Below are 26,994 nucleotides of genomic sequence, written 5' to 3' on the forward strand. Positions count from 1 at the left end.
GGGGGTTGGCGTGATGATTCCCCAACAATCAGCCTCGTATTTTCACAGGAAGTAATGTCTACAGGAATGGAAAACAACCTCCAATCGCCAGTTTCCCCGAGAACGAAGTGAAGCCAGGTGTGTTTCCAGGCACGCCTGGGAACTATCTGAGGACCGATGAGGCGGAGGGTTACTCTATAACCCTCCGCTTGAGATGTGTCACCTGAGCTACGGCTCTTCAGACACCAGGGGGAGCAATCTCACCGCATCCCTGGCCCTGGCTGATTTCACACCCAAGGGCGTCCTCAGAAACTCTGAGAACTGTAGTCCTGGGACTGACAAGGCGCGTTGCACCTCGGGATTTGTAGTGTAACACCCAGAGGCAGGAGGTGGGTTTAAGCTTACAAGTTAAATGGAAAGGAACTACTACTCCCAGAGGGCCACGGGCTCCTGGGCGGTGTCGGGTTTCCGTTGAGTGACTCTTTTGAGGTTGCTTTTGAGTGATCTGCTTGACTGGGTAAGTTTGATTGACAAAAGCTCCAGTTCTTCACTGAGCTATCCAAAGACCTTTTCATATTCCAGCGCGGGGCCTTTTTGTCTCTCAGTCCCAGAATCTTTGCTCTTCATCGTCTCTGTTTAGTGCGGGTCAGAATCCATCCCACACAGGGTCACCGCAGACTGTCACTTCCAGGCCCCTAGATACCTGCCCTGACCCCTGACCCTCATCCTCCAGCTTCCTGTCCTGAGCCCCCACCCACCCACCCACCCACCCTGACTCCGGAAGCTTTGAGTCCTTCACACTGCTCTCCACTCCTCGCTGGTGGGTTTTCCATGCTGGTGGAAGAAAGCTCCCAAATTCTTCCTCGCAGTGCTATGAACCTGAAGTGCAACGAAGAACTCTGCCTTACTCCTCTGTGGCCTTGGGCAAATCAAGCAGGCTCTCTGGGACTCACTTTCCTCCTCCTCTTCCTCCTCCTCCCCCTCCTCCTCTCCCTTCTCCTGCTCCTCTTCCACCCCCTCCTCCCCTCTCCCCCTCTTCCTCTCCCTCCTCCCTCTTCTCTCCTTCTCTTTTTGTCCTCTTCCTCCTCCTCCTGTATTACAGTGTACGACTACTTTGTAAGCTGCAAGGCCTCCACAAGCAACAGAAGTTCTCCCTGTGCCATTCGTTGGTGCCCAGAACGTTCTCATCAGGGCTGCTTTTCTAGTTTTGCTGCTTCGTTGCTCAATCCTGTCCCTTGAGCTCTTGATGTCTTTCTCTAAGACCAGGTTATTTCTTCACTTCCTCCAGAGACCAAAGATCAGACAGGCCCCCGAGCCCATAGCCTAGAGAGGACTTTGTCTGAAAGGAATCCCAAGAGGGCTGCCTGCCTTGGACTCTGGCCTGAATTAGCCAGTGATGAAAAGTCCACAGGGCTGGCAGAGAGACAGCCGCTGGCTAGGAGCAGGGCTTCTTTAGGACAGCGCTGCAATGAAAGCCCCGTCCTTTGCCTTTGGCCTCTTATGAGCCACTTTAGTGGACTTTGGTAGGTGTGTCTCAGGCGTGGAAAGCCCGGAAGAGAAGAATTCATTTTGCCAAAGGACCTATGCCAGGAAAAATGGAAGGCCTCAGCTGGGTGTGATGAAAGAGCCACAGTACTGCTGATTAGGTGCTGACATTTTATAAGTTATTGCTAAGGCCTTGGGCTGTATCCATTTTCTCCTTTAAACCTATGAAGTGTCCCTATTTTACACTTAAGAGAGTTAGACTTGGATTGGGCATATAGTTAGTTAAGATGGTTGTTTCTAGCTGCCTCCTGGAGTCAGTGTCTTCGGTATGCCAGACTCTTTACATAATCTTCAACCTCCTGGGTTGTAGATGACACGCTTAGAGCTTCAGGCATGTGTTGAAGGTCTCACAGCTGTGGCTGTCTCCATTGCTCAGTGGGTAATGGTGCTGTCATTCCTGACCCACACAGTGGAGGAGAGAACCAGTTCCTGCAGGTTGTCCTCTGACCTCCACGTGGGGTGTCATGGTACCACCTCAAATAAATAAATAAAATATTTAACTGTATAGTATAGCTATATATTTAAATATATAGTATGAATAAATATATATTACATATAAAATATTTAAATATAAAGTATATACAAATATATTGCATATAAAATATTTAGCATATATAAATATACACCACATATAAAATATTTAAATATATAGTATATATATTTTTGTTTGTTTGTTTTTGAGACAGGGTTTCTCTGTGTAGCCTTGGCTGTCCTGGACTTGCTTTGTAGACCAGGCTGTCCTCGAACTCATAGAGATTCAATTGCCTCTGTGCTAAAGGCGTGTGACACCACACCTGGCTTGAGATTGGTCCCCCCCCTCTCAGCCCCCCCGCCGCCCCATCTCCTTTTTGGGCATCAGTTAATGTGAGCCTGGGGAACTCAGGCTGTTTTCAGATTAGCCTCATCTGGCCAGTTGTCTTCCTTGGGTTTTTATTTCCAAGGAGAATTTAGCTGATGGCCCCTCAGAAGCCTGCCAGCATTACCAGGCTTCTGTTTGCCCCACCTCCATGGCTCTTTTGAAATGTGCTTTTCTGACCCCTGACTCAAGGACTGATCTCCAATGAAGGGGGAAAAAAATCACATTCCACAAAAACCCTGCTCATAGAATTCTCAACCCTGCCTCACAGTTGCCGCCCCCTCTTTTCTTCGGTTCCCACGTCTCCACAGTTGCCAGCCTCCATTGTTTCTATTTCTCTTGCAATCACCGAATACATCTAGATCCTTGCTCAAGCCAGGTGCTATGAAAGGTGCTTTAATTGCATGGCTTCATTTGTCTCTATAGCAACCGGGAGATGGATGCAGAATCTCATTGTGCCGATGCAGAATCAGGCTTAGAGAGATCAGGTTAACTTGCACAAGCCAGGAGCCGGGTCTCAGGCTTGTGTCTTTCATAGGGGGGACAACTTAGTTGCTAAGGTGCTTGTCTCAGAAATGTGAGGACCTGAGATCAGATCCTTAGATCACACACACACACACACACAAAGGCTGGGTGTGGTGGCACATGGCTTCCTGCATTCAGGAGACAAAGGCAGGTGGATCTCTGAGTTCAAGGTTAGCCTGAACATAGCAAGTTCCAGGACAGCCTGGGCGAAATAGAAAGACCCTGTCAAAACAATAAAAAAGAAAGAAGGAAAGAAAGCCAGAGGTCAGTGAGATGGCTCGGTAGATAGAGAACCTTGCTGTTAAACATGACTGCGTTTGATCTCTGCGACCCTCAAGACAGGAGAGAAGCGACTCCCTCAAGTTACCTTCTGACACCCAGAATCACACTGCCACACACACATTTCCACATATTAAATACATACATGTAAATTTAAAAAAAAAAGAAAGCTTGACTTGATGGTGAGCAGGCAGGAAGATAGTTCTGGAAGCTTTTGTGGTCAAGCTCCAGGCTAACAAGAGGCCCCGTCTCAAACAAAAGGGTAGGAAGCACGTGAGAGCCAACGCTTGAGGTTGCCCCCCACCCACCACACGTGGCTACTCATACCCACCCACACAAAGCCGTGGGAATTTGCACGCACACAGCCAGTTTGCCCTTTGCAGCCGTCACGAACGGTCCCTGTGTCTCACACGCCCTTTGTGAGAACACTCTTTTCTTTCCCAGCTCTCTGCTCCCACGCTCAGGGGACACACACACTCTCCTCAGAGCTCTAGTAGCATTTTATCTCTCTTCTATGACAGGATCTTCAGCTGCTTCGCTGTCACGTGATCCACACGTGTCCTGCAGCTGCAATTTTGGTTCTCCAGTGGGTGCCCTCGGGCCCCGAGTGGGAGCCGGCAGAGGCCCCTCCCACTTCCCTCTGGCTGAGTGGTCCACTGCCTGCCACAGCGACAGCGCTCAGCCCCGCCCCTCCCCCTTCCCCCTCCTATTTGTAATAGTGGGTGTCTTAAAATGTGCACTGGAGAAACAGAAGGGGAAAATCAATAGTAGAAAGAAAATTATTACCTCTTAACGTTAAGTAGAGTGACTCTTCGGGGCTCTTGGGGGCCAATCACTTGGGACCAGATGATTGGCAGTCAGGAGATGTGTGTGTGTGTGTGTGTGTGTGTGTGTGTGTGTGTGTGTGTAGTAACTGCTGTGCTGTGACCTTGAGCAGCTCACTGGGTCTCTCATTACTGGTGACTTCTTCAGTAATGCTCACGTGTGTACCTAGGCAGGGAGAAGGGTGATTGCAGGAAGCGTTGGCAGCAACCCGTCTCCTAAGGTGTCTTTGTGCCCAGGCATGCTCTGACTTGTACCCTGATCCTCTCAGAGGAGGAATCTGAATAATGTCAAAACAAAACACATGGACCCAGGACGCTGCCCACGGGAGCGGTTTTGGAATAGGAACCTAAGTCCTTGTTACTTTAAGCAGGGTGGGATATGGGTTAGACCCCCCATAGCCAGGGTAACTTTTCTTTGCCTTGGTCCTGATACTGTTGGGAGGTTTCGGTGAGGCAGTGTCTATACGGGTCTTTAGCCGAGGAAGTGCTAGGCCTCAGTGGGCAGTTATTAGCTAGGAAAGGGCAAGGTGTGAGCTGTGATCACGGCAGCAGGTACTGCTGGATGGACACGGGAGGTGCAGTGTCAGTATGTGTTAATCCTGAGACTGGGTCCTGATGCATTCCAGGCTGCCCTTGAACTTCTAATCCTCCGGGTGCCACCTCCTCAGCGCTGGGGTTACAGCTGCGCGTGTGTTTCTTGCCACAGCTGTTTCATGCTGTGCTGGGAATCGAACCTGAGGCTTCTTGAATGCTTAGCAAGCACTCTTTATCAACTGACCCACACCCTGTGGTTTGTGGGTTTTGCAGCATCACCACCACCATCTCCTCACCCCACCAGAAGAAAATGAAGCATACAGTCGGTAGGGCCGGGAATGGAGTCCTTGCTAGCATGTGCAAGGCCCTGGCTTCCCTCCTACCAACCAGAAAAACCAACAACCCACGGACCAGCCAGTAAACGTTGGCAAAGTTAGCAGTCATAGGTGATGCGTGTCATGCACTGAGTCCAGGATGCTCAGCGTGCTAAGGATGTCAGGAAGTAGATGGGGTCGGCACATGACCTAGAGAAGCAGCAGGGGAGGAAGAGACCAGCCAGAGGCTGTTGTGTGCTCTGCCTTTCAGCCGGCAAGTTTGGGAGCACCCAGGCTTTGGTCCAGCTGCTGAGAAGATGGGGGTCGGCCAGTCTATTTGCTTTCCACCCATCTCGGGACCCCACCATGTTGGCTGCACAGATGTGATGGAGGGTCAGGGTCTCGAGGTAAGTGTCCCAAGCTTTCCACCTCTGCGCTCCACCACGGCTGCTGCCTTGCCTGTCTGGGGCCTTCACCACCACAGGTGTCAGTGTGCAGCTCTGGGGATGCTGAGTTACAACAGGGCTGGGTTTGGCTGTCAGCCCTTAGGACCGTCTTCCTTTGTTTTTTAAAATCCCTCTTTCAAACTATTAGAACCTTCCCAGTTGATGAGAAACAGTTCTTTCTACAGCAAGGAGGAGAGCTGCCTCATAGACCCTCTCTCCTGTACGGGCATCTGGTCCCGGGAAGGTCTTCGATCCGATTCTGATGTAGGCGAATGGGAGGAAGCACAGAGGGCCATGCGCCACTGTCCTGACCCCACGCCTCCGGTGGGAGGTGGGTGTCTTGTCTCCTGCCCCTTGTCTGTTTTCCACCTTCTTCTGAACTTCCTGCCGGTTTCTAGGCGTTTCTTTTTCTTTGTTTCCTACTCCTCCTTTTTTTTTTTTTTTTTTTTTTTTTTAACATTTTGAGGCTTCTCATGTAGCTCAGGCTAGACTCTAGCTGGACATGTAGCCGAGGATGCCCATCTCCAAGACTCCAGGCATGTGTCACCATGGCCCAGCAAGTTCTTAGGTTTTTTGTTTCTGATGGTTGGCCTCACCTCAGTCCTGTGAGAAACACCCACTTCCTGAGAACCCCTCTCCTGCTACTTCTTCCTGAGAGGCAGTCTGGAAGAGTGGCCTGGCTAGCTTCCTGCTGCCACCCTGTTCAGCTTAAGAGCAAAGGCCAAGTCCCACTGTTGGCACCAAGCCTGGGCCCACGGTGCAGGGCCGTTCCAGGCTTGACAGCTGGGAGAACCCTCCTGACGTGCCAGCAACAAAATTGTTTCTGAATCTGAGTGTGCTGGCGTCCAGCCTGGCTGGTGCCCAGATTCCCGCCAGCCTGAAATGCCTGGGCTTCTCGGACACAGCATCTGCGCTCTTGTTTTCTCCAGGGGAGCTTCTTTCGACTTTTCTACCCGTGCCAAGCGTCGGAGAAGTGCGAGCAGCCGCTGTGGGTCCCCCGCTATGAGTACTTCATGGGCCTGGCCGACTACCTGGAGTATAACAAGCGCTGGGTGGGGTCGCTCTTCAACCTGGGTCTCGGTAAGGCTGCCCTGGCCCTGGGTGCTTTCAGAGTTGCCTGGTTATAGCCCCAGGAGACATGGGAGGGAATCAGATGCATGCGAATCTGGGTCATGGGTTCAAATCCAGGCTTTGTAATTTCCTGGCAGTGGGACTTTGGGCAGGTCACTTACCCTGCTTGCCTGCCAGCTTTCGTAGAGCTGAGATGATAGGTGTGTGTAGAAAGAACTAGAAATCCTTGTGCAGTGTTTGGGGCATCAGATTGGGGAGTAGTGCTGGCCGTGATTCCTAATCCAGCATGCGTTTTCACTCGCTCTATAGATCACCCCTCTTTTTTCAGTACTGGGGCTCAAACTCAGAGCCTAATATAAGCTAGGCCAGTGCACTGCCACTTACCTCTGACCCACATCTTGCTAGTCATAGGCTCCACCCCCCCTCACCCATCGCCTCTTGTTCTCCCTACCTCCCCCCAAGACCTGCCCTGACTCCTTCAGTATACTGCCTCTTTGGGTGTTTTTTCCTGGTGATTCTGGAGAGGGGAGGACCAAGGATGCTCATCTCTGCCTGGACTTGGGCTGCCCATGGGATTACAGTTACAGGCAGCCCAAGATTCTACAGCCCATGTCTCTGCTAGGATCTTGTCGTTTGCCTGCCAGCTGGAATGGCCCCTTTAAGACAAAGGATTCTGGGTACCCTTTGATCATCATGTCCCATGGCCTGGGAGGCTTCAGGTAAGAGCTTTGTCCCTGCATCTTGCCATGTCCCTTGCATTGTGACTCTGTCTTAACATAGTCTCAAAGGGGCCAAATAAAAGACATTTCACCTGCCTGCCATCTTATGCCCTACCCCCCAGGCATTGGGTCCACCTTCTAGACTCACTTTTGCCTGACAGTTTTACATGACCACCCACGATTGAAGTGTATAATAAAATAGGAACACAGGTCAAACATTTGCTGGTAAGAAATCATAAAGAAATGGATTTTAAAACACTGATTTGCGGGCTGGAGAGATGGCTCCATGGTTAGGAGCACTGTCTGTTCTTCCAGAGGACCCGAGTTTAATTCCCAGCTCCCACATGGCAGCTCACAACGGTCTGTAACTCCAGTTCCAAGGGCTCTGACACCTTCACACTAATACACATAAAAATAAAACTAAATTAAAAATAAAAAACCAAAAGCCACTGATTTGGTATATACATATAATTTTACCACTCATTGAAAACAAAAGTAAATTTGCATACTAATGAGACAGGTGTGCTGGAGGTCTACTTTTATATAAAGTATTGACTCTAAGCTGAACTTTATTTTTTAAAGATTTATTATTTATTACTATGTACACAGAGCTCTGCCTGCATGTACACCTGCAGGCCGGAGGAGGGTATCAGATCACATTACAGATGGCTGTGAGCCACCATGTGGTTGCTGGGAATTGAACTCATGACCTCTGGAAGAACAGTTAGTGCTCTTAACCGCTGAGCCATCTCTCCAGCCCCTAAGCTGAACTTTTGATACCATAAGACCTACAGGATCTTCAGCATCTTTCACCGTTGATTGCTTTTTGGCTTTATGATCATCAGGGCTGAGAACACTGCTGCACATAAATACTTAGTACAAGATGGCCGGAAGTGTGCTTACGGCCATTTCAGAAATGGAAAAGTCTGTCTTAATCTCGAGCCAAGATCTCTTTAACACTTTTGTGTGTGTGAAACTCAAGTTAGCAACTCAGACACCAGTCTTTTTTTTTTTTTTTTTAAGATTTATTTTTATTCTTTTTTTTTTTTTTTAGGTTTTTTGAGACAGGGTTTCTCTATGTAACAGTCCTAGCTGTCCTGGACTCGATTTTGTAGACCAGGCTAGCCTCGAACTCACAGCAATCTGCCTGCCTCTGCCTCCCAAGTACTGGGATTAAAGGCGTGCGCCATCACGCCCAGCTTGATTTATTTTTATTCTTTTTGGTTATGTGTGTAGATCGAGTCTCTGCATGTGGGCGTGTGCACATGGGTATAGGTGCTCACAGAGGCCAAAGGTGTCAGATCTGAAGCAGAAGTTACAGATGGCTGTGAGGCACCCAGTGTGGTTGCTCGGAATAAAACTCCGGTCCTCTGTAAATGCAGCCAGTGCTCTTAACCACTGAGCCATCTCTCCAGCCACTTCAGGTGCCAAACGTTAGAAACCCAACATTCTAATGCAATCCAATCCAAAAAAAATAAACTAGGAAAATGTGAAAAACTCTTTGTTTTCTGTACCTAAGCCGACATATTCCCCTAAGCGCAGAGATCTTTGTACAGCAAAGACACTGCCATTTGTGACATGCAGGGATAGCAAGTCTGCATCTGGGTGTTTTCGCTTGTCTTTTTTTTGACACAAGCAGGCTCGATGGCGTGCACAGCGCACACGTGAATGCGGAACCTCAGGCTGCAGAGAACTCTCCAGAAGGCAGCCTGGGCAAAGCACTGTCAGAAAACCTTGGCTTCATCGTGCCTTTGATTTTCAACTAATTTTTGGTCTGGTCTGTGCTAGTCTGCACAGTCTCACCTCCCATGGCCCTTGTGTTCCCAGTGGCCTAGGGACAGTTGTAACACTCTGAGCCCAGATTTCAACATCTGCCAGGCAAGGGTGTGGCTTCCACGTGTGGTTTACCAGGTTTCTGTTGGATCAGCACCTACTAGGTGCACAGCCCTGCTGGACTATGGTGATGGTGACTGTGATAATCTCTTTCACCAGATGTTGGGCAACTGGCTTCAACTTGATAATTCAGTGTCCAATCAGGATTGCTCTCATGGCCTTTTCTGCCTGTACCATGGGATGTTACATAACTTACGACTGTAGCCTGTGTGTTCTCCGTCTGTTCATCCATGAATATATACATCTGCTTTCCATCCCAGAGTACCACACATCTCAGAAGCTGCCAGCCCTACAACTTCTTTTTTTTTTTCTTTCTGGTTTTTCAAGACAGAGTAGCCTTGTGTAGCCTTCTCTTTGTAGCCTTGGCTGGCCTAGACTCTCTTTATAGACCAGGCTGGCCTCGAACTCACAGCGATCCGCCTGCCTCTGCCTCCCGAATGCTGGGATTAACAACCCTCCAACTTCTGTCCACACTTTAGCCGAGGAGATGTGTTTTCAAGCTGGCAGGGTGCAGTGGCGCAGTCATTCTGGAAGGCAGCCGCTGGAGAGTGATGCGTTTGGGCTAGAGTGTGTTGTGTGGTGATACCCTGCCTCAAAACAAAACAAAAACAAACAAACAAACAAACAAAAACAAGCCCAACTCTGATCTTGCTAGTGCGGTACTTTGAAGAGTGGCTGGCAGATTTTGGGGTCTCAATAAATAGTTGCTGAGTGAATGGATGTTCTTTTAGATGGAACATCTTCCTTCCTTCCTTCCTTCCTTCCTTCCTTCCTTCCTTCCTTCCAGAGAGTGTCACATTTCCTGGGACTGTTATTACAAATGGTTGTGAGTCACCGTGTGGTTGCTGGGAACCAAACTTGGGTCCTCTGGAAGAACAGACCGTGGTGCTTTTAACCCCTGAGCCATCTCTCCAGCCGAATAGTGAGTGTGAGGTCAGCCCGGGCTACAGAAAATTCTGCATCAAAACCCTATAGAGACAGGGTGACCGGAGCCAGAGATAGACCATTAGGGTTGCTGTTGTGGTTACATGAATCTAACAGGAAAGCAGACTTCTATCATCTTGCTCTGCTGTGTATGGCTTCCATTTCTAAAGTTACCTCATGACCTAGGGCGGCTGCTTTTGTACCAGCCATTATGTCTGCATCCCAGGCAATATAAAGGGAGCACTGTACTTTTATGGAAAATCTCCTGGCTAGCTCTGTGTAATATATCTGTTTGCATCTCATTTGTTAGAGCTGTTTGGTCCATTCTAGGCTGTCAGCTCTGTGTGACTTTTTTTTTTTTTTTTTTTTTTTTGAGATAGGGTTTCTCTGTGTAGCCTTGGCTATTCTAGACACACTCTGTAGACCAGGCTGGCTTCAAACTCACAGTGATCTGCCTGCCTCTGCCTTCCAAGTGCTGGGATTAAAGGTGTGCGCCACCATGGCCGGCTGAGACAGGGTTTCTCTGTGTAATAGTCCTGACTGTCCTGGAACTTCCTTTGTAGACCAGGCTGATGCTGCCACCACTGCCTGGCTCATTTTGAAATTACAGTGGATTTCATAGATTACAGTAGGTTAAAAAATGTATAGTAGGTATAGTAGGCTATTATAGTTTAAATGAAATATATCAGTAACATTAATATGCTTTTTTTTTACTTTAAAAATATTAAGTTTTGTTTTTGTTTTTGAGACAGGGTTTCTCTTTTTTTTTTTAGTTATGTGTGTCTGCAAGTGTGAATGTGCACATGTGTGCAAGTCCCTTCTGAGGCCAGAAGAGGGCATCAGATCCCTGGAAACTGGAGTTATAGGCAGCTGGAACAGCAAGTGCTCTTAACAGTTGAGCCATCTCTTCCCCTCTGGGTTCCTCTTGTTGTTTTGAGACAAGATCTTAATGTGTAGACAAGGCTAGCCCTGAACTCCTGATCCCACCTTCCTGTCTCAAGTGCTAAGATAATTACATGTACACTAGCATGTCTGGCCTCCCTCCCTCCCTCCCTCACTCACTCCCTCCCTTCCTTTTTTTGACAGGAACTCATGTAGCCCAAGCTAGCTTTCTATTCACTGTATACCTAAGGATAGCCTTGAACTCCTGATATACCTGCCTCTGTTTTCCATGTTCTGGGATTGCAGTTATGTCCTACAACAACTGGCCAAAAGACTTTTTCCCTTTGTTTTTGGCAGCACTGGGGAAGGGATTGGACCCAGTGCTGTGTGTGTGCTAGGCAGGTGTTCTACCACTAAGGTAAAGCCCCTGTCATAGTCTTCTTCCTCCTCCTCCTCCTCCTCCTCTTTCTCTTCCTCCTCCTCTCCTCCTCCTCTCCTCCTCTTTCTCTCCCTCCTCCTCCTCCTCCTCCTCCATGTGTAGGTAATTTCTTGGCTGTATGTCTGAATGTGTGTGTGATGCCTGTGGAGGGCCAGAAGAGGGCACCAGATCCCCTGTAAAACTGCAGTTACAGGTGGCTGTGAGCCCCACTGCGGGTGCTGGAAGTCAAACCCGGGTCCTCTAGAAGAGCCGCCAGTGTGCTTAACTGTTGAGCCAACCCTCCAGCTACCCCAATGTCCCTTTTTAACTTAAAAAATATATATATGATTACTTGAAAAATACATAGAGAGTTCCAGGCCAGCCAGGGCTGTGCAGTGAGCCCCTCTGCTCAGTGGGTCACGTGCTTGCTGAAAACAGGAGACTGACTTGAGTTTGATCCGCAAAACCTGAGTAAAATCTGGCCATGGCCACACACACCTGTAACCCCAGTGCAGGAGTGGATGAGACAGGAGGCTCCCTGCATCTTCTCTGGCCAGCTAGTCTCACAGAAGTGAGGTAGTCCAGGTTCAGTGAGAAACCCTATGTCGATGATGACGACGACGACGACGATAAAAAGGAAGAAAGTGATTGAAAAAGATACCTGACAGCATGGCCTTCACATGTACATACACACACACATTAGAATAGCCTGGCATGGTGGCGCACACTTTTAATCCCAGCACTCAGGAAGGCAGAGGCAGTCAGATCACTTTGAGGTCAAGGCCAACCTTGATTTTACAAGTTGAGTTCAGGACAGCCAGGACTACACAGAGAAACCCTGTCTCGAAAAACCAAAGCAACAAAAAGAGTGGTCGGATTCTGTCTGGGGTGGGGTGGGGTGGGGGGGCTGATTCAGCGGGGTGAATAGGCTCATCAGTTTGAGGACTGACTTGCAAACACACCGTGGGGGACACCAGAGCCCTGGGGGGACGAGGGCTGCAGTACCTGGGGAAAGCACTTGGGCCACCCACGACATCTCCCTGGCCAGTCTTTTGAGGTGGGCAAAGCTGAGCTGTGTTTTTGATCTCCTCTCCCTATGACTCTCCAGGGCATTGTATTCAACCTTCTCCATGGAGCTGGCCTCCCGTGGCTTTGTGGTGGCTGTCGTAGAGCACAGGTGAGAGGTGGTACTGATGAACTGCAGTCTATTGGAGACCGGTGGGGAGCTAGGCATAGGCTAGGCCCCATCCATGTGTTCTTCCCCAGTTTAGTTTAGTTTGTATTGCCGTGGCATTAGACCCACACACACCAGGCCAACACTGTCACTGAGCTGCCTCCCCAGCCCCAATACATTATTTCTAATAACCGTACAAAACACCAGCAGGGTGGTGGCGGCGGCTCATGCCTTTAATCCCAGCACTGGGGAGGCAGAGGCAGGCGATCTCTGTGAGTTCGAGGCCAGCCTGGTCTACAAAGCGAGTCTAAGACAGCCAGAGCCGTTACACAGAGAAATCCTGTCTTGAAAAACAAAAAAACAAAAAACAAAAAAAGGAATAGAACACCAAAGGTGTCCAATAGCTGGCTGAAAATGACACAGCTGACTGGGCTGAACGGATGTTTTTTCTGCTCTCCTTTGCGGCTGCTCATCTTACCTACCAGCCAAGCGGAGAGCCCGTGTGTCATGGTTGGAAGGGAAGAACGGGGAAGGGGAGAAATGCGTTCACCATGTCTTTCTTTCTGTCTGCTGCCATGTATGGCTCAGGGACCAGTCAGCTGGGACCACCTACTTCTGTAAGCAGACTTCGCAGGAGAGCCAGCCTGCTGAATCGCTGGAGGAGGAGTGGATCCCCTTCCGTCGGATCAAAGAAGAGGAGAAGATATTCCACGTCAGGAATCCCCAGGTAGGCTTGTGCCCGTTGGCACAGTCACAGGACCGCAGGCGTGGCTCTAGTCACGTGGTTTTCATCTCTCCAGCAAAATACCAGCTGTAACTGACTTACCAGAGAACAGAGTTTTCTTAGCTCTCAGTTCTGGAGATAGCAAGCCGAGGTCAGGTGGGCCCCTGGTAAGGGTCCCAGATGCCAGGGAGGGGCGTGGGGTGGTGGTATTCCACAGTCCCTTTTTAGGGCAAGTCGTCAGTGCCTTAAAGACCTCCCACCGGCTCGCAGCGTCTAAAGACTCCGTCTTCCAAAAGCATCCTTGTGTGGACCTGGTCATTGACATGGACCTTCAGTCAACCACAGGCCAGACCTTTACCTTTCTCTCTCAAAAGCCGTGGCATAGTGGGTCTGAACCCACCACACCTGTGGGAACAAATAAAGTTTGAATTATGGGACTCCTGCAGTTGCCGAAGTCCGGCTTGAGCCTGGTTAGGTGGCAAGCAGCTGACTGGCTCCTGTGGGTAAGGAGGCTGGGAGAGCGAGACCCTGGCAGGGCCTCAAAGCCACTGGGATTCGCTCTCTGAGGGGACCAGCTGGTCACCCATCTGCAGGCTGGCTTACTTTCTCCTGCCAGCTGTGACTTTGCAGATGTTTAGCTCATCAGCAGAGGACAAGGTTCTGGGTGTTTTTCCTCAGTCCTCCATCCCAGAGCAAAGCTCACATTAAAATTTTCTAGTAACGGATTCCAAGTCTGGGGAGACGAGGCAAAGTGAAAATTCCCACCAAAATCCGTTGTCAGATTGTTAGGGGCGGGGTGGGGCAGGGGTGGTCCTTAAAAGGAGGGGTTAACAGGAGAAGGGCAGGCTGATTAAGGCAGCAGCCAAGGTTGTAAATGGGCAAGTTGAACCGTATCAGCTTGAGGTTGAAACTCTAACCATTCCTTCTGCTCTCGTGTGCGTCATCTCCTCTGAGGGCCATCCCGAGGGCCCTGTCCGGAGGCAGGTGGGCCCACTCACTATGCTGTCAGGCGAACCTGTGTGAGCTGCTGCGAGGGCCTACAATGTGTGCTGAGACGCCTGTGAGCAGCTGTGGGCAGCCTCCCTCTCCCATGGCGATCCGCCTGGGCTTGTGTGGGGCTGAGGTTCTTGCTGGGCTGTGGTTGCGGTTGCGGTTGCGGTTGCGGGGTGCCCCCTTAGACCGCCTCTGTTGCAGGTACACCAGCGGGCGAGGGAGTGCGTGCGGGTGCTGCGGATCCTGCAGGATGCCTCTGACGGGAAGACTGTCCTCAATGTCTTTCCTGGTGGATTGGACCTGTTGGCCTTCAAGGTATGGCGACAGTTGGGATGACCCAGAGCTACGCATTTCTCACAGCCTTGCTGCCTCACACAGCTGCCAGGAGCACAGGCTGACTTCAGGCTGCATAGTGAGATCAGCTGTGCACTCTCACCTCCCTTCTAGGGTCTCCGTTTCCTGTGCGTTTATGGCCTTCATTCTTACCAGATTCCAGCAAGAAAGAGAGTTGCTAGCAACCCAGGCCTGTGCCTCAACAGCCCCAGAATCAATCAGGAAAGAGTCCCTTAGCTTCTCGACTGTGGTATTTGGGTCAGCCTGTCTAGGTGTGTCCCCTGCCAGGTCAGGGAAGCTGGAACACTAGGTGGAGGGCCTCACTGCGCCATGTGGCGAGAGGAGAGTTTTTCCCCAGATGAGGGTGTTGAGGAGCAGCGACCTGTCTTTTGCAGGCCAGTAGCCAAGACGGCTCCTGAGGGAGTCCCAAGACCCCTTCTAGAGGGCATGACACTGTCCTGGCTGGGGACTTTGTGACAGGAAGGTACGGTTTTCACCCTCCAATGTCCAGTCTTTTCCTTCTTCTCCTTCTCTTCCCTCTAATGTCAAAACAATAATATAGTAGTCTACACACACACACAAACACAAACACACACATACACACACACAAACACACACATACACACAAACACACACCACACACACCACACATACACACACACAAACACACATACACATACTCACACACACAAACACACACAAACACACACAAACACACACACACTCACACACAAACACACACATACACACACACACAGAGTCGGGGGTGGGTCTTGATTCATAGCCCAGGCTAGTTTAGAACTCATTATGTAGGGGCTGGAGAGATGGCTCAGTGGTTAAGAATACTGACTGCTCTTCCAGAGGTCATGCGTTCAATCCCCAGCAACCACATGGTGGCTCACAACCATCCACAATAAGATTTGGTGCCCTCTTCTGGCCTGCAAGTGTACATACAAGCAGAACGCTGTATACATAATTTAAAAAAAAAAGAACTCATTATATAGCCCAGGTTGGCCTCAAACTCACAGCAGCCTTCTTGCCTCAATCTCCCGAGTGCTAAAGTTACAGGTGTAAGCGGCCACACCTAGCTACTTAATGTTTTCTATGTTTCTTCTTGTTTTGTTCCTTTAAAACAGGATCTCCTGCATTCCAGGCTGGCCTCCAACTTACTGTGTAGCTGAGGCTGGCCTTGAACTCCTGCCCCTGCTTCCTGAGTGCTGGGACTTCAGGTGTGCACAGCAATGCGCTCCTTTTTTCTTTTTTTCCTGAGACAGAGTCTCTCTGTGTAGCCCTGGCTGTCCTGGACTCGCTTTGTAGACCAGGCTGGCCTCGAACTCACAGCCATTTGCCTGCCTCTGCTTCCCTAGTGCTGGGATTAAAGGTGTGCACCACCACGCCCAGCTGCACTACTTATTTTTAATGCTCATGTAATATTCCTCTGTGTGAATAAGAGTTCTGCTGTGGTAAGGGCTCCTCACATAAGCTCATGAGGTCAGTATCTGTACATCAAATGAAGATGAGCATGGGAAAGGCTAAGTACTTACAAACAGCATTCGGCTAAGAAAGTGGGGGAGGCTGGAGAGATGGCTCCTGGTTAAGATCACTGGCTGCCCTTCCAAAGGACTCGGGTTTGATCCCCAGCACCCAGATGGTGGCTCACAGCCCTCTGAAATGCTACTTCCAGGGCATCCAATGCCCTATCTGGCTTCCACAGACACCAGGCACGCACGTAGTGCATAGACATGCATACAGACAAAATACCCGTGCACATAGAACAAAATTATAACTAAAAAAAGGAAAGAAAATGGCGGAGTCAGCTTTAATCTGGGGCTTTTGTTCCCAAAGCCTCTTTATGTCTCAACACCTCCTTAACAATCCATTTGAAAGGAAGACACATGTGCCTGCGGGTGGGGCAGAACCTGGACTCAGTGCCTTTTGCTGAGTAGAAAAGTAGCGCCACCCCCCCCCCCCCCCCCCCCCCCCCCCCCCCCCCCCGCCCAGTGCTGGAGTCCAGGCCTACCTGCCTGAGACCCTGAGCCAGGCACTGTGGAGCAGCAGCCGCTGGCCAGGTCAATGTCAGAGGGAGTAGGAAACCAGCTAGCTAAGTAAACCTCACCTGTGAGACTATGTGAACCTGAACCTCTGTTATCGCCCTGTGGAGAACAAGTTAGCCTCCTCCACTGCCCAGAGGAAGGCTGTATGTGAGGGCCATTGGCAGCACAAAATGTGGCTTTCCTTTCCTCTTTCTTTCTTTCTTTCTTTTTTTTTTTTTTTTTTTTTGGAGACAGGGTTTCTCTGTGTAGCCTTGGCTGTCCTGGACTCACTTTGTAGACCAGGCTGGCCTCGAACTCACAGCGATCTGCCTGCCTCTGCCTCCCAAGTGCTGGGATTAAAGGCGTGGGCCACCACGCCCAGCTCTTTCATACTACATTCTGTCCAGTGTCTGGTATGAGCTACATTGTTCCTAAAAGCAAGCAGTTGGGAGGAGCCAACATGTTCTCCCTAGAGCCCAGGAACGCTAACTACTAGGGCACATTGTCCCCTCTCAATGGCTTTGCCCAGTAGAAACGCCTCTCTCTGGATTACCGTCCAGGGTACTGTGGTACAAGAGGCAGTCCAGGGATCTTGGCTCCTTTCCGAACTGAGATTAAACTGAGAGAGTGGCCTGAGCTAGAAAGCCACACTGCCACTGCGCTGCACCTCTGCCCTGGGCTCTGAGGGCTCCACCTTCCTCACGCAGGGACTCATACATGCTCCATACAGTAGGCCAGCAGATGGGCAGTCAGGGAGGCACCGGAGAGCTTTTATATTTGTAGTTGGAAGTTAGACATATATATGATGTGTGTGTGTTTGCGCGTGCGCGTGAGTACAGGTGCCTGCAGAGGCCAGAGATGTGGAATCTCCTGGATCTGGAGACCCAGACAGCTGTGCACTGCCTGACTTGGGTGCTGGAAATCGAACCTCTGCAAGCACAGCAAAGGCTCTTAACTGTAGAACCATCTCTCCAGCTCTGGAAGTTAGACTTTTGCCCGTCTCTTAGCTAACACTCAGTCATGTGGAACTGCAAACTGTAACACGGTCTAGCTGTGTGTCTGAGGACGGATTCGGTGAGCAGCCAGCTGTCTGTTTCCGAGCGATGTCAAGTGTGGCCGCAGGTTAGGATGAGGCAGCCCCCTTCTGTACTAATGCTGCTATGCAGATGCACTCGCTGGGGGAGCCTGCGGGGAGTGGGGCAAGTGTGTGCTCGCGTTTATGTGTCTGTGCGGCCTCTAAATCTGCAAGGACACTGTTTCCAGCTAGGGATAGGAAGAAGGCAGCTGGTAGAAAGGAAACTTGGTTGAGAGGCTTCTCTACAGAGCTGATTTTGGAGGTACATGAATACAGATGCAGGCGGATTGCTGTGAGTTCAAGGACAGCCTGGTCTGGGGGTATTTTCCTTAGCCCCTTAGCAGGCATCGGTGGTGGCTTTTTATAAAAACCATGCCCTGAAGGCTGCTGGGAACAACCAGAAATAGACATGTACAGAGCAGTCGGAGCACAGAAACTCTCCCTTGGGCTGTAGATAAAAATCAGGACAGACAGGCAGAAGAAGTAGAACCCAAGTTGCTTTCTGCACAAGCAGTCATCGCTTTAGCACAAAATGGAGGGCACCGGCAGTTCCTTGTGTGTAGGGGGCCGTGTCCTCTGAGGCATCCTGGAGGACTAGCTTGGGACCCTTCAATACAGTTCCTCATGGTGTGGTGAACACCCCACCACCACCATGAAGTTATTTCGTTGCTACTTCATAACTGTAATTTTGAAGATAGAGGGGTCACCCGCAGATTGAGAACCGCCCTGCATAGGCTGGGAGGGGCTGCTTCTTAGCAGGCTTTCAGTTGAGCTGGTGGAAGTCTGGCAACTTCTGTCTGCCTGGGCACTCACAAACATATGAATGCCTACACTCCACAGGTAATGATTACAAAGTCAAAATAAGGCAGCATGCTGGCACACACCTTTAAATCCTCATACTTGGAGGCAGAGGGAGCAGGATCTCTGAGTTGGAAGGCCAGCCTGGTCTACCGAATGAGTTCCAGACCAGCCAGAGGTGCTTAGTGACTCAGGCTCAGAACAAACACAGCAAAGTGCAGATGAAAAGCCCAGGCCTTTTGAAGGTTGTTCATACCGAAGATCGGCTCTCCAGGAGAGAAGGTCTCTTCTTTCTTGTCTTTGCATTGCTGGGTATCAAATCTAGAGCCTTTTTGTGCCAGACATACTCTCTTCCACTGAGCTGCACTCTGGACGTTCCTTTAAAAAATAATTTATTAAAGCTGGGCGTGATGGCGCATGCCTTTAATCCCAGCACTCAGGAGGCAGAGGCATGTGGATCGCTGTGAGTTCGAGGCCAGCCTGGTCTACAAAGCGAGTACAGGACAGCCAAGACTACACAGAGAGACCCTGTCTCAAAAAAAAAATTTTTTTTTTAATTTAATTATTTTATCTTATGTGCATTGGTGTGAGGGTGTCCAATCCTCTGGATGTTTGTTGCTGTAGACAGTTAGAGCTGCCAAGTGGGTGCTGGGAATTGAACCCTGGTTCTCTTACCACTCTTAACCACCGAGCCATCTCCCCAGCCCCCAAGTGTGTGTGTATGTGTGTATATATACACATACATACATACATACATACATGTCTTGTTGTATAGCCCAGGCCAGACTTGAACTTGCCATCATCCTGCCTCAGAATCAAGCTAGTGGGTGTGGCACCCTACTCTGGCCAGAGGCTCAAAAGGTGCATTTTTGGTTGGCATCACATTTCATGCCGTTCCTTACAATTGCTTCCCTGTAAGTGTCTGGCTCGGCTAAGTTCTCTGCTTTTCTCAGGGTAGCATCGACATGAGTCGCGTGGCCGTGATGGGACACTCATTTGGAGGGGCTACAGCTATTCTGGCTTTGGCTCAGGAAGTCCAGTTCCGGTGAGTGCACGTGATGCTGTTGTGTCAAGCTTCACACACCGTTCATTCATTCATTCTGCATGGATGTGTTTGATGGACTGGAGATTCAGGGGTGATCAGCACAAAAAGGTCCGACTTTGATGGGAAAAGAAGTTGGCTAGCAAAGGGCCTAACGATGCTTAGCACCAAAATGCAATGAAGAAAATAAGTAGGCCAAGAGATGCGGTGTACACACTCTGGAGGCAGGAGGATCACAGAGTTCAAGGCACACAGCATTGAGACAGGAGATTCTCAGAACAAGGATTGCAACCAGATAGGGGCGGAGTACAGAGATCTGCATGTAAATTACACAATAACCTTATGCCTACAGCTCTGAGCTGTGGTTCTGCATTTTCAAAGTCTTCCACCCTGTTCTGGCATGTATGCCCTTTCTCACTGATCTCTGCATCCAGAAGGCTAAGCCCACAGTAGTCACTCAGTGAGTATTGAATGAATTGAGTGATTGAATGGATGAGGTGACATCTTCAGAACTCTAGCATGCTGCCTGAAGGTAGATCCAGAGAAGGAAATCTGAGCCTTGCTCTGAGGGAGTATAAATTCTAGAAGGCTCTTTGGGGACAGGTAAAAGGGACTCCTACATAAGACCATAATAGGAGAGTGAGGGTTGTAGCACCCAATTCCTGGCTTCCTGTGTCATCGGCCATTGGCAAGAAAAGTCCCATTCCCCACCCCCTACACCCTAACCGGTCTTGCCTGGGTTTCTGCCTTATCCAAGGTGTGCTATAGCCCTGGACGCTTGGATGTTTCCTCTGGAGCACGACTTTTACCCCAAGGCCCGGGGCCCTGTGTTCTTTATCAATGCGGAGAAATTCCAGACGGTAGAGAGCGTCACCTTGATGAAGAAGATATGTGCCCGGCACGAGCAGTCCAGGATTGTGACCGTCCTGTAAGTGTGCCCCAGAGGCACTGCCCTAGTGTCCCGTTCATTTTAGTCGGCTGGGACTTCTTCCTTCATTTCTTCTGTATTAACTCTATATATCCACAGAACACACACACACACACACACACACACACACACACACACACACACACACAAAATCTTCTCTGCTTGGCTCCACCTACAGAGATTTTCTTTCTTTCTTTCTTAAGATTTATTTATTTATTATGTATACAGTTTTTAGCCTGCACGCCAGAAGAGGGCATCAGATCTCATTATAGATGGTTGTGAGCCATCTATAATTGAACTCAGGACCTCTGGAAGAGCAGCCAGTGCTCCTAACCTCTGAGCCATCTCTCCAGCCCCATACAAAGATCTCTTTAGGTGACAGGATTTATTTAGTACTTTCTGGAAAATGGGTGTCTTGGACATGAGTGATTTCAGATGTCTCTAGCCTCATGGGAATTTTGCTGTGTGTGTGTGTGTGTGTGTGTGTGTGTGTGTGTGTGTGTGTTTTAAGACTGTAGATGTAGTAGGGTTTGACAATTTGAGGGGACTTGTAGAACTTCCATGGACATCCCATTCACAGAGGCTCTCCTAACATAGGCTTCTTCTAAAGCCACTCAAGCAAGCTGAGCCTGGTGGTGCCTGCTTGTAATCCCAGCACATAGGAAGCTAAGGCAGGGGGATGGAAAGCTGGGCATCAACATGAGCTCCAGACCAAACAAGCCTTTAACATGCTAGCCAAATACACCACATTCTCTTCACCTGGTCACGGCACTGTGCTTGGCTTTTGCATCGTAGGCCGCTGCCCTTGTGGGAGGCATGTGGGACTCAGGCAGCCCGAGACCTCCCTGACCTGCCCCTGCCCCACTCAAGCCAAGCAGACACAACTGGCTGTGTGTTGTACACCCTAGGAATCGGCTAGTCAGTTGAACTCTATGCCATGCCAAGCCCCAGAATGCCAGTTGGCTGCAGGTAGTGGCTTCGTCTCTTGCCCGTCCTGGCCCGGCCCCTCCTCTTTCATTTTGACTTCATAGCATTGGAGGGACAGGCTGCAGGAATGTTACCCCCGGCCAGTCAGATCCAGTCACTTGTAATCTGTAGGGAAGGGACGGGGCACACAAAGGAGACTTAACTACAGGCAATATATTCCTAAAACATTTTTTTTTAGAGCTGGACATGGTGCCATCTCTCTTTAAGCCCAGAACTCAGGAGGCAAAGGCAAGTGGATCTCTGAGTTCAAGGACAACCTGGTCTACAGAGTGAGTCCAGGACAGCCAGGGCTACCTATTGAGACCCTGTCTCAACACACACACCTCCACCAATTTTTTTAGATCTATTAATCTTATTATTTTATGTCTTTTCCTGTGTTTATGTGTCTGGTGCCCATGAAGGCCAGAAGAGGGTGTTGGATTAGAAGAGGGTGTTGGATTCTTAACCGTGAAGTTATAGACTGCTGTGAGCCACTATGTGGATGCTGGGAATAGAACCTGGGTCTTCTGCGAGAACGAGGGCTTTTAAGTGCTGAGCCATTTTTCTAGCCCAAGTGATATGTTTGGGTTTTTTTGTTTTTTGTTTTTTTTGGGGTTTTTTTCGTGATTTTTTAAAGATACATGCTCAGTGTGTAGGTATGGCTGTCCTGGAACTTGCTTTATAGACCAGGCTGGTCTTGAACTCGCAGAGATCTTACTGCCTCTGCTTCCCAAGTGATGGACTAAAAAGGTATGTGCCACCACGCCTGGCATTATTTTTACAATTCAGCTCTGAATATTCAAGGGTCTAATGTATTTATTATTATACACACCGTTTTCATGTGCCAGAATGAAAACTTTTTTCTTTTTTAGGTTTTTCAAGATAGGGTTTTTCTGTGTAACAGCCCTAGCTGTCATAGACTCACTTTGTAGACCAGTCTGGCCTTGAACTCACAGAGATCCATCTGCCTCTGCCTCCCGAGTGCTAGTATTAAAGGCGTGCACTACCATACTTGGCTAAATAATACATTTTTTAAAAATCCAAAAAACAGTTTGGGCCAGCAAAATGGCCCAGCAAATAAAGGCACCTGCCATGAAGCCAGAATGTGGAGTTCTGTCCCTGGGACCCACCAGTGGGAGGAGAGAACTGATTCCTGCAAGTTGTCCTCTGACTTGCAAACATGTGCCACGTACACACGCACATGCACACAAATGAATAGATCTAATTTTTAAAAATCTGGTTTTCTACACTTTAGGCAGGTCGTTTAGCATTTGGGTTTTCCATCCCACATTCAGTTGAGTAACTTAGCTCAATGAGAATCCACCTGTGGATTAGATGTATCTAGAGGGCTGGGGCCCTCCATAAGTCTTTGCTACCACAGGGCAATGAATGCATGAATGATGCATTTACAGCCAAAGGACTTAACCCAAAAACCCATTTTCCATGCCCTCTCTGTTGTGATTATTTAACTAAAAGCAGGTGTTTCCTCTTCCCATTGACTCCATGGCACAGTTCTGGCAGTGAGGTTAAACGTTTCTTGGGCCTTGGAGGTCACTGGATGAAAGCTGTGACGTAAAACAGTAGGTGCCAGGAACCTCACCTCCGTCTCCCAGCTCCCCCGGAGCCAGTTCATCGTCCTACCCTGTACTGTCAGGCGTGGTGATCTCGGCATTGAGCCAGCTTTGCAGCTGGGTGCACCTCAGTTCAAACTCTAGCTCTGTCCAGGGTCATGTGTTCCCTCCCCAGAGTCTATCACATGGGAAACTACTTCCCTGACAAGGTCACTGGGAAAGTTACACATGACACATGGCAGCACTTCGCACACAATAGGTGTGCACTTGAACCTAACCTCCACTCTCTTATGGGACGTTTCTCTTTCTCTTTAGAGGCACTGTTCACCGGAGCCAAACTGACTTTGCTTTTGTGACCGGCAACCTGGTTGCTAAATTCTTTTCCAGTCACAGTCGTGGGACCTTGGACCCGTATGAAGGTCAGGAGGTTATGGTGCGGGCCATGCTGGCCTTCCTGCAGAAGCACCTTGGTAAGGAGACAGCTGGAGCTTCACGGAGCACGTGGGGGTCCCTCGGGTCTCCTGCAGCATCCTGTTCTGTCCTGACATGACTAGGACCCAGGGGATTCATGACATATGGAAGTCTGACTGAAGAAATGTTACATAGCAACACAGAAAAACCATTTACTGAAGGTTTGCCCCTCTGGGCCCTGACTTACAGGTGAATGAGCCTGGTCATCTAACCTTCTGAGCCACTCACCAACGAGACAGTACATCACCCCTCTTACTCCACCACCCGGTCCCCAAACTTATCACCACTTTGTGCCTTGGGAGGAGGGGGGTGGTTCTTTATACAAATAATTGGGCAAAACTTATGGAAGTTTTGGAAAGAAAGCAAATACGGAAGGATTGTGACGAATATCTTAAGTCACAGACCAGCAAAATGGCAAAGCCTTTCAGGGCCTCTGGTATCGCCTCTCTGTCCCCAGAGAAGGTGTGTTCTCAGATGGACGCAAGCCGGCTCCTCCTCTGGGAATTTGGGTGCTTGAAACGACTGGTGAGATGTCACCGTGGGGAAATGGTGCTTGTGGCGCAAGCCTGATGACCTGAGTTCAATCCCTAGAGTCCACAGAAAGGGGGAGGAGAGAACCGACTGCCCAGGATTGTCCTCTCACTCCCACACTCTCAGTAGCATGTACACACACACACACACACACGCACTAGTTCCCTTCCTCCCACACTCAGTGGCATGTGCACACACACATGTGTGCACACACTAGTCCTCTCACCCCCACACTCCCAGTGGCATTTGCACACACACATGTGCACAGACTAGTCCTCTCACCTCCACACTCTCAGTGGCATGTGCACACTCACACACACACATACACTAGTCCCCTCACCCCCACACTCTCAGTGGCATGTACACACACACACACACACACACACACACACACATGCACAGTCCCCTCACCCCCACTCTCTCAGTGGCATGTACACACACACACACACACACATGCACAGTCCCCTCACCCCCACACTCTCAGTGGCATGTACACACACACACACACACATGCACAGTCCCCTCACCCCCACTCTCTCAGTGGCATGTACACACTCACACACACACATGCACTAGTCCCCTCACCCCCACTCTCTCAGTGGCATGTACACACTCACACACACACGCACTAGTCCCCTCACCCCCACACTCCCAGTGGCATTTGCACACACACACATGTGCACAGACTAGTCCTCTCACCTCCACACTCTCAGTGGCATGTACACACTCACACACACACACACACACATGCATTAGTCCCCTCACCCCCACACTCTCAGTGGCATGTGCGCACACACACACACACAAATATCACAAAAAGGAGTTGACGGTCTAATTAAACTTTTTGGCCACAAAGACTAGATATTTAGTTACCTCAAGAAAAAAAAAGTGAAAGTGGGTTTATGAGCTATTCCTGGACCCAGCAGGGGGCACAGTCAAGGGGCTGAGGTCACTGGCAGGGTGGCTTTTTTTTTTTCTGTGTCTTCTTCCTGTGATTTCCTGTTTCCTTCATCTTCCTTAGCTTTCTTCTTTCTTTGCTCTTTTATTCTACCCTGAAGCATCTGTTTGTTCAGTCTCTGCTTCCTCAGACCTTGGCTTAGCTTATGCCACCAGTGGCTGGTCCTCTCTCCTTGGGGGTTCACACCTTCCTCTTCAGCTCCCACTTCTCATAGCTGTATTGCGAGCAGCAAGCTTTGGGAACAATGACTTTATTTTATTTACTTATATATTTATTATGATTATTTCTTTTTTTAAATTTTATTTATCTGTATTTTATGTGCATTGGTGTTTTGCCTGTATGTCTTTGTGAGGGTGTCAGATCTTTGAGTTACAGACAGTTGTGAACTGCCACATGGGTGCTGGAATTTGAACCCGGGTCCTCTGGAAGAGCAGTCACTGCCCCCAACTGCTAAGCCATCTCTCCAGCCCCATAATTAGTTCTTAACACCAGATTTCTAAGAGAGATACTCGAGTCAGCTTATTTTTGCCTCCCAGAACACATTGTTGGTCACTATCCAGCTCCAGCCTGGAGCTTTTGTGATCACATGTCCCTTTCAAAGCACTCAGCACGGAGGGGGAAGTACCAAGACTCGCAGGAAGCCGACCCCTCACAAGTCACTTTCATCAGAGGCAGCCAGGCTTGTCTGGACTGCTAAGGTTTGAACTCTAACCCAACAGGAAGATGTGATGTGATACCTCACCCCCACCCCAATCTCTCTCTCTCTCTCACACACACACACACACACACACACACACACACACAAACACACACACACAGTTACTCTGGTTATCACAAGAGCTGACCAGAGAAGCCTCAGGTAGCACATGGCAGCTCCTTAGATATTTGTGGTCACCTCTAATGTCCTCTGTTCATTAAGCTAATGTCCATGGGACCTGCAGCAGTTGCTTGTCCAATTCCCTGTGTAGTCTATTATCGGCTTCCTTTGGGTGCAGTTTGTCATGGGTTTGCTGAAGGGGTTGCAGTCTGGCTCCTCCGCCTCCTGCGGCTATGAGGAGCCTGTGCTAGGTTATAGGCAGGAGAACGGCATGGTTGGACGGGCTTGCGGTCTAGCTGCATGGAGAGGTTGGGTGAGACGGAGAGTTGAGAACCGGAGAGTGGTAGCATGGAGGTTCTCTTGGTACTCACAGTGAGAAGACAGAAACAGACTGAGTGAGGATGCCGTATCATCACCAACTGGCTCTCCAATGGAAGGAAGCTCTTAGGGGCTAGAGAGATGGCTCAGCGGTCAAGAGCACTGGCTCCCTTCCAGTGGGGGACCCGGGTTTAATTCCCAGCACCTACATGGCAGCTCACAACTGTCTGTAACTCTAGTTGATCCAGGCAGGCAAAACACCAATGTACATAAAATAAACATTTTTAAAAAATCATTAAAATATAAAAAAGGAAGAAGAAAGAAAGGAAGCTTTTAAGTGGCTTCATGGTGATTTGTCACATGGGGAACTAAAATGGGCCAGAGGTGGCTCAGTGTCACCTCTCAGCTCCTGCCTGATGCCTCCAGAGCATGGTGGTGCTGCCTTCCCAGTGAGGTCCCTGCTTCCTTCTGGCTCTCTGCTCTCCCACCTCCCTCCCCTGCTCTCCTGGACCATCTCACACCTCCCCCCACCCCCCCACCCCCGTCCCAAGAACCTTTTCCCTTCCCTGTCTCCAGCTGAATGGCCCTGCCCCCCACCCCACGCTGTTCACACAGAAGCCACAGCATTTGCACAGCTTCTCCAGGCCTATCTGGGTAGACGCTGCTGACCTGACTCCTGGGTCTCCCTCCTCAGCCTCCTGGGAGGCCATTATCCCAGTTCCTTTGGTATCCCAGGGGCTCCCCTCTCTAGGATGCCCCACTGACCCCGTGGCGGCTTCTTAGGGCCCCCCCCCCCCCCGGGGTCTACAGTGGTTCGCCTAACACTCCTTCCTGTTTGTGCCCACTCAGACCTGAAGGAAGACTATGATCAATGGAACAGCTTCGTCGAAGGCATTGGACCAAGGCTCATCCAAGGAAGCCCACCACAGCTGTCCAGCCTCTAGGCGCAGCTGGCCGGTCATGGGCCGCCTGAGCTGAGTCTCCACTTAGGAGCTGCTCAAGGATACTTGTAACCTGTTTTTTTTCACACAGTGAGAAGATATAATCAGACAG

At 49.8% G+C, this 26,994-nt stretch overlaps 1 protein-coding gene across 1 annotated transcript; it reads left to right on the forward strand.

Moving 5' to 3' along the window:
• The first annotated feature begins 489 nt into the window (after positions 1-489).
• Pafah2 (platelet activating factor acetylhydrolase 2) lies at positions 490-26,994 on the forward strand. Its single transcript, XM_051172029.1, has 11 exons — positions 490-496; positions 5,128-5,263; positions 6,232-6,382; positions 6,996-7,092; positions 12,318-12,386; positions 12,972-13,110; positions 14,302-14,415; positions 19,293-19,384; positions 20,139-20,309; positions 23,162-23,316; positions 26,791-26,994. Exons 2-11 carry the CDS (start codon positions 5,174-5,176, stop codon positions 26,883-26,885), a joined length of 1,173 nt encoding a protein of 390 aa, XP_051027986.1. The 5' UTR covers positions 490-496; positions 5,128-5,173; the 3' UTR covers positions 26,886-26,994.

The sequence above is a fragment of the Acomys russatus genome, chromosome 29 (genome assembly GCF_903995435.1).
Source record: "Acomys russatus chromosome 29, mAcoRus1.1, whole genome shotgun sequence".
NCBI lineage: Eukaryota > Metazoa > Chordata > Mammalia > Rodentia > Muridae > Acomys > Acomys russatus.

What these genes read in the sequence shown, in the direction of transcription:
- Pafah2 (XM_051172029.1), top strand. Translation starts at nt 5,174, where the DNA reads ATGGGGGTCGGCCAGTCTATTTGCTTTCCACCCATCTCGGGACCCCAC. An exon ending in TCCACGTCAGGAATCCCCAG is followed by an intron (nt 13,111 to 14,301) that starts GTAGGCTTGTGC and finishes CCTCTGTTGCAG; the next exon opens with GTACACCAGCGGGCGAGGGA. An exon ending in CTTCCTGCAGAAGCACCTTG is followed by an intron (nt 23,317 to 26,790) that starts GTAAGGAGACAG and finishes GTGCCCACTCAG; the next exon opens with ACCTGAAGGAAGACTATGAT.